At 40.0% G+C, this 7,614-nt stretch overlaps 2 protein-coding genes across 3 annotated transcripts; both read right to left on the bottom strand.

Moving 5' to 3' along the window:
• Positions 1 to 923: 923 nt before the first annotated feature.
• LOC108172733 (uncharacterized) lies at positions 924 to 1,656 on the bottom strand. Its single transcript, XM_017330707.3, has one exon. The coding sequence runs from the start codon at positions 1,521 to 1,523 to the stop codon at positions 1,143 to 1,145; it is 381 nt and encodes a 126-aa protein (XP_017186196.2). The 5' UTR covers positions 1,524 to 1,656; the 3' UTR covers positions 924 to 1,142.
• A 308-nt stretch (positions 1,657 to 1,964) lies between these two features.
• LOC103445058 (protein trichome birefringence-like 12) lies at positions 1,965 to 5,280 on the bottom strand. 2 transcript variants are annotated; one of them, XM_008384025.4, is made up of 4 exons: positions 4,642 to 5,280; positions 3,975 to 4,112; positions 3,058 to 3,307; positions 1,965 to 2,791 (listed from the first exon to the last, which is right to left on the bottom strand). In XM_008384025.4, the coding sequence occupies exons 1-4, from the start codon at positions 5,184 to 5,186 to the stop codon at positions 2,744 to 2,746; spliced, it is 981 nt and encodes a 326-aa protein (XP_008382247.2). In that variant the 5' UTR covers positions 5,187 to 5,280; the 3' UTR covers positions 1,965 to 2,743. The 2 variants fall into 2 exon arrangements, with proteins under 2 accessions (XP_008382247.2, XP_008382246.2); XM_008384024.4 differs by having other exon boundaries at positions 1,965 to 2,814; positions 4,642 to 5,277.
• Positions 5,281 to 7,614: the final 2,334 nt, after the last annotated feature.

Below are 7,614 nucleotides of genomic sequence, written 5' to 3'. Positions count from 1 at the left end.
GCCTTAGGTGGACTCGGTATTCTTTCTCTTGGTGGAAAATTCCTTCTTAGACGAGTTTTTGAGGTGCGCGTGGAAAACAGAAGGGGTTTAAACTCTTTTTGTATGTTTTAATTCTGGCCACTAATTCTCTGAAGCTTTTGTCACACTTTGCTTATTGACAGTTGCAGGAACCTCACTTCTCAGTTCTCACCCAAAAGTTGGGTTTCAGTGATACAGTTTGATATCCCTTCTCATAGATGGAGCATATTTGAGAGTAATACCTCCTCTTTCTATGCAACAGTTGACTTTCACTGTATATGCAGCTTGAAGCATTTTTTTCTGGAGCACTGTTAGCGGAATCAAATTCCCGGACTCAGATTGAAGCTGTTAGCCGGTACTGAAGTTGTTTTAGTTTCAAACTTCAATTAGTGTTTCTGGTTTCGAGCTTGTGTTACTGAACTTTGCATTTGTGAAAAGCAATTTTGGGAAACTTGATAGAATTCAGAAAGTTGTGAGCCAAGCACCAAACGGTCCCTAATGCATTTTTGTATGAAAACAGGTAACTTAGTTATGCCGATGCATTTTATTCTTGTCACTGTCATTATTTTCCGAGAGTGGCCGAGTCTGCTTTCACTCTCGGCTGGTTTTATTGTCATGAAGACACTGATAATAACAGCGATAGGCCACCGTGTTGGACTCGCTTTGCATGAAGTGTAAGAGTTGGATTGCTTCTATCACAAGGAGGAGGTTGGAAATAAGGGAGTTGTGAACTCATAACTCGTTATATCAAACAGAACATAATGTGACTGAGAGTGCTGCCTTTTTTATTTTCGCTCCTCCTCCCGACAATCCCTGACTTCGCCACTGAATGTATGGTAAGATATTTGGGGAAATTGCATCCATGTGGGTTATCAGTTTGTATATAGAAAATCAGTCTGGACGAGTTATCAAATGAAGATTGCCTCTCTCATCAAATTTCATCTGTTTTTCCAATTTGGATGTTTCATGCTCCCAAAAGAAATTCTCATTTATGTGGATTTACAATACCATTTGAACTTCGATAACGAAAAACCATGTTTCTGGATAACAAATTAAAATCAATGACCGATGAAACTGAAACCCAAAACAAAAGTGAGAAGTGATGGATGGATGGATGGATCGATCTATTTGTCGTCGTCAGAGAAGCCCATCATTCTCTTGAAACCGGGAAACAAAACAGAAACAGCAGAAGAAGAAGACGATTTCGAATTCGCGGGTTTAGGGTTTTGTTCCTGGACATGTTCCTCCACCAACTGCTTTACGGACTTTGCAGACAGCGGGTGGAAATTGACACCCCACTCCGAAACAAACCCTTTCACCAAAACCATCTTCTCCTCCTCCTCCAACTTCCCCCATTTCTTCTTCACCTCCTCCGAATTCGAACCCACGAATTGGCAGAGCTCCGCGAAGAGGAGCTGCCTGCTCTTGTCCATGGCCTCCTCCCTCTGCGCCAAGAGACTGTTCATCTTGGACAAATCCGACGCAAGCTCCGCGTCACTCATCATGCCATTGTTGCTGCTGCTGCTGCCGCCGCCGCTGGTGCAGTGGTCTTGTGGCGGTGCTGAGATGGGATTTGGATATGGAGGGGAAGGGATTGGTGTGCAATTTCGGAGGTTGGTGGGGGAGTTTTGGGGAAAGGAGATGGATTCTCAACGTCATTTTCAGAGGAGTTCAGGTTGTTTGATGACTTCAAGGTTGAGAACTCAGAAGAAGGAACCAGCAAGTAGTAAAGCTAATGAGATGTTGTTGCAGTTTCTGATTTGGGTCTAACACCCTGAGTTTTGGGCCACAACCCAGATGCTAACATTATTTGTGGCCCTTGCCCTGTTAGATTATATCACGTCCAATCCAAAAAGTTGCTAATATCCGCGATACAATCGATATTTTGTAGAACACATGACAACACGTGTAACGATAAACGTTCTCAAGTGATTGAACAACATACATACAAATACAAGTATACTTTTACAATATCATTCCGCTATACCAGCTACTGTTTAATTTTAGTGTACAGAGTTCAAGTACGGCATACAACAGCCTGTAACATATGAACTGATTTGCATTTCTTTAGAAAGCAAGCGTTTTAAGCAACAAAGAGTTTGAATTACAAACATAAACCCGATCCTGAATGCTTGATAATTCTGTTTTAACCTAGAGGATCGAGAAAACCATGATCTATCCACGAACTACCTTCTCTGACTCCAGAAATAATTTCAATGAAAAATGAAGAAATATGATGCCTCTCACTTGTTACAAATTTTTTCTTCGCGGTCTGATTTTGTTACAGTTTCAGTGGAATCTGTATCGTGTCATTCTCCTTCAGAACAGAGGGAACAGAAAGCCGCCTTCCTCCATAAAAAAGATGTCAACAAATTTCCAATTAAACTTGTGCCGTGATTGTATGCACCCAATGCCTCACTTTATCTTGGTCTACTTTGTGTTACAAAAGAATCGGCTTCCACGAAAGTCATCCTTGTATGCAATTTCCAGTCTAGGTGTACCAAGTGTTGTTCATCATCCCAACTCCAACCCAACATGGATCAGTTCTGATAATATGTCAACCCACGTATCTGGCACACCAGGTAAGCACCAGTGCATGCAGTCCTGGCCCCAGACTGAAACGGCATCCTTCTGTCCCAACCAAATCGCTGGATGGGCATCTGCTCTGAATTCACTCAGTTGAGTCAGGTCAAGCAGTTGAATATTGGTTCCTTGTAATGCGCCTTCAATCAGACGATTCAGCAGTCTTTCTTCTTTGTTCGGTCCATTGTTGCTGGGATCAAACCACAAGTCAAGCTGTTGAGGCATTACTATGAGTTTCTCGAGAAAACACTCCAAACAAAAATCAAAGGAAAAAAAATGGAAGCACAAGATCTGGTTTCATTTTCAAGCCATTGTTTGATTATGAATTGTTGGTGACATGTTCCAGAAAATATCAAATTCAAAAGAAACTCACAAAATTTTACGGTTTTGTTTCACAATGTACAGGTGTATGAAACCATGGACAGTGGTATAAGGGTAGCCATAATGAATTCATACCTGCTGCTCCTCAAGGGGCTTATTGAACAAGCAACTGCCGTTCTGATTCCAATCACCTCCATAAAAATGCCTTGGCGATTGTAAACGCCATATCTTGAGTGTCTTGTGAGGAACTTTGTTTTGTATGTATGGTACCATATTCTCAAGAACAACTTTAAATCCATCTAATATATCAAGGGGAGGTAGTATTGGTTCGCCCGCACGATAAAAAGTGAGAGGAGTCGCTTTTGGAAATTTATCAGAATTCCACCTAGTTAAGCACAAATTCTTTAGCAGCTGTTTTATGCAGAATATGAACAGATAATAGAGGTCAGACATGTAAACAAAACTAATGAGGTGCCATCTCAAAGCAACAAACTCAACAGGAGATTTGAGTGAGCACTAGTGTGTTCAATATCAAATGAATCCTAGTTTTAGGGTGACAGACCCTTTTAATCCATATGATGTCCTTTTCAGGAGATAGAGGAAATGCTTCGCATGTACACCAATTAGGATTACTGTAGGATACTTGTAAAGCAAGCTTTCTAATTTTCCTTTTTTAAAAAGCTTTTCAATTACTTGAAGTTATTTCTGTTCCTTTCAAAAACCAGACTGTAACCTCTCTTTCTGTGTGAGTGTGTGTGTATATTTTATAAATAAATAAATAAATTATTTATCTCTATGTCCACTACCTTTTCCTGGCATTCATTAATCAATTTAATCTCATTGATGATTAGGGTTAGAATGGGCCATTTCATCAATCAAATAGACTACTGAAGAGGACCATACAATATACGATGCTACGAAAACTAGAATCCTTAAGACCTGTAATGTTAAAACTCTTTCAGACATGCCACAGCTTTAAAAAAGATATCAATAAATCAATCAATTCGTTAATCAACAGATTTGGTGAATTATCAGAAGGAGAGGGGTATTACCAGTGCCCTGTATTGAAAACTAGGACATCATAAAAATCAGCAATGTTGGCCCAATCATTGGCAGGAATATCAACATCTACTCGATACGTTCCCTTCAATCCATCTTCATCCCCACCCGCAGTCTGTTTTGGTTGCCACCTTGATTCAATCAGCTATGAGCATGTGAGGTTTCCATTTTCATAACTCATTTACACAAAAAATGAAACTCAGAAAAAAGACAGTCAACAGCATTCCAGATTAAAATTCCAGTTTAGGGAAATACTAAAACCACCACCAGTCCCCTTAAAACTCAAGGAAACCCAATACCGAAATGCATAGGCAAGAATAAATCAAAGTTTCCAATGACTTCATTCACGTCGATCTACATATGTCTAGCATGCATTTCGACATACAAAATTAAGAAGCTCAAGGTTCGATCCAGAAACTTCCTAATGTCAGTGCCAACGAAAGTCCGAAAATGCTTAATCTAACAGAGTTGCATTCTTTTAATAGATTAGACCAAACATCAAATTGGTTTACAACAACAAATTCACAATCCAATCAAAGGCCACAATCCTGGATAGTTAAAAAGGTCAATGCAAGGCGCAACGCATGTTCATAAATCAAACAAAATAGCAAAAACAAACATTCCCATGAAATTAGTTGATACAAAACTAGGATATCTTACTCATATTTAGCGAGCAACACTGCCCGATGATACCCCACCGTAACGTTGAACTTAGGAAAATAAGCTCCTCTCCAAGCCCCCTTCCTCTTCCACTTCTTAGCACCCGCATCCGCCACTCTGAGAATGCACAAAAACGACACCAAAAAATTCTCATTCAGCGAGTCGCCGACGAACCCAATATTCCTGTTCCTCATCCGACCCAGAAACCGTGCCTGGTCGATCCGATGCAAGACGCAACCTTGAGGGACCCATTTCCAAGAATTGATGATTCCCATGTTGTCCCTCTTGTTCCTGAGGCAGTTCCAGGAGTTTCTGTGAAATGGGCAGGTCTCATCGTACATGGGTTTGCGGTTGGGGTCTTGGACCCAATGGCCTTTGAAGAAATTGCAGGAGGGTAAAGTGGGGAACTTGTTGGATGGAGGGGTTGGTGGAGAGGGTGGGTGGAAGGGGAGGAGTGAGGAGTAGAGGAAGAGGAGGAAGAGGGTCAGTAGAATAAGCCATGGGAAGAGGGGAGAGAGAAGCTTGGGTGCCATTGTTAGAAGCATCTGTCATCTGTTGCTATTTTTGAGAAAAAAAGAGGTACACCAAAGGCTTTTCACTCTTTGCAAAAACCGGCCGAAGGTGCTTTTCTATTGAACTCAGCCCTCTTCTTCCTTTTAAGCAAATTGCAACCAACCCCTTGACCAAGATCATTTAACTCTTAGCCCCGTCTGGAATTTTATTTTGGGTAAATTACAAAAAACTACCTCAACTATTGAGTCATTAACAGTTTCATACCTCGTCTTTAAAAAGTTTCAATGTCATACTTTATCATTGAATTTGTTGCAATGTCATACCTTCCGTCAATTGACTGTCACTTCCTCTGTTAAATACTGACGTGGCATGAGAAAGGTCCAGTTTTTATTAAAAATATTAATTAAATATTAAGAATTAAAATAAAATAAAATTTAAAAGCCAACCCCTGCAACCTAGAAGAAGAAGAAAAAATATAAAAAATAAAAAACCCAAACCAAACCCAATTCGTCCCCCCTGCAATCCAGAGAGAAAAGGGAGGAAGAAGAAGAAGAAAAAAAAAAAACCCAAACCAAACCCATTTCGTCCCCCCCCCCCCCCGCGACGCCCACAAAAACCCAAAAAGAAGAAGGAGGAAGAAGAAGAAAATAAAAATAAAATAAAATAAAACCCAAACCAAACCCAGTTCGTCCCCCACCACCCCCCCACCCGACCCGCCCACAAACTCAACCCCTTGCAACCTAGAAAGAAGAAGAAGAAGACCCAAACCAAACCCAGTTCGTCCCCCCCACCCCAAAAAAAAACTCAACCCCCTGCAACCCAAAACAAAAACAAACCTAGTTCGTCCCCCTCCCCCAACCCAACCCCTTTCTCCCCCACCCAACCTGCAAACCTAGAAGAAGAAGAAGAAGAAGAAGGGGTTTTTTTTTTTTTTTTTGGGTTGTGAGTTGGGCTTGGGTGGAGGGGGGAAGATGGGAAAGATGGGTGCGCGGAGGAGGTGGAGGATGGGTTGCGGGTTGGGCTCTAGTTTTGGTTTTTTTTTTCTTCTTCTGGGTTGTAGGGTTTTTTTTTTAATTTTTAATATTTAATTAATATTTTTTTTAAGTTTTTAATAATTTTTTAATAAAAAATGGACCTTGCCTCATGCCACGTCAGCATTTAACAGAGGAACTAACAGTCAACTAACGGAAGGTATGACATTGCAACAAATTCGAAGATAAGGTATGACATTGAAACTTTTTAAAGACGAGGTATGAAACTGTTAATAACCCAATAGTTGAGGTAGTTTTTTGTAATTTACCCTTTAATTTAAGCAATAAAAGTGTTTGGTAAAGTAAAATTACTTACTTATTTTAAAAGAAATAACCTTCAGATAACTGCTTTTAAAAAGACCTTAGAGCACTTCCACCGGGGGTGGGATAGGCCGGCACACAGGCAAAAAAATGGCCCGACACCTAGGGACTCTTTCCAGCCCAGTAGATTGCCTGGCACCTAGCCCAAGCTGGTCTCTAGGCCAACCTAAAATTGACAGACCTTGGGACAGGCCCGTGTGACCTCATGGGCCAGGCACGTGGCACGGACACGCGAGGCGCGTGGCCCGTGTGACCTCAGGATTGGTTGCAAATCTTAGCGGAAATCTATTCACAAAATAGTACGTGCGAATAATGACACGTGGCGTGACGAGATTGGTTAAAAATCTTATTCGAAATTAAAACTATTTTATTTATTTATTCTTTTATAAAAAAATTTTAAAATATTGTAAATGGGCTAGGTGCCAGCTTATTTTGTAAGGGTGGAGATCGTTTGTGCCAGCGCATTTTTTTAGGGGTGGAGATGCATTTGGCCTATTATTGTTCATTGGGGTCTATCACTTTTCATTAAGTGAATAAATGCGTTGGGTGTTAGCGCATTTATGTTAGGTGTGGAACTGCTCTTATAAGTTGCTTTTAAAAGATAATTTCATAAAAACTAGAGTTGAGCCTCTATGAATTTTTTGATTTTATACAATGATATATTTACCCAAGGAGTTGGAAGGATAATATCAAAGATCTATATTTATGATACCATGCAATTTGTGCGACCAGATATATAGACAATATGCTTGAGATTGGCCGCTTCAATGGGATCTTTTATTTTGGTATTGGTTTTTGGACTTTTGACCTCCTTTTCACAAGTTTTCTACTTCTTTTTGGTATTCACCAAAAAATTTTGGCTTATATAAAAAACATGTCATGTTCGTCTCAAAAACTTATGGTGTACTACATTAGAGTCACTAATATGAAGTTTAACTAATTGCAAGCTTTAAGATTCCAAACAGTTTATCCCGTTCTTAAAAAAAAAAAAAAAGTTGAAATGTCTGAAATAATCTTGTAAGGGTTTGGGGAGTTAGAAAGCCCGAAATAACCTTGAAGCCAATTTATGCAAAGTACATGATTTATTTGGATGAAAAACTTAATGTAG

The sequence above is a fragment of the Malus domestica genome, chromosome 10, assembly GCF_042453785.1.
Source record: "Malus domestica chromosome 10, GDT2T_hap1".
Classification (NCBI taxonomy): domain Eukaryota; kingdom Viridiplantae; phylum Streptophyta; class Magnoliopsida; order Rosales; family Rosaceae; genus Malus; species Malus domestica.
The sequence above is the reverse complement of the archived record's forward strand: the minus strand, read 5'-3'. Positions and strand labels throughout refer to the sequence as shown.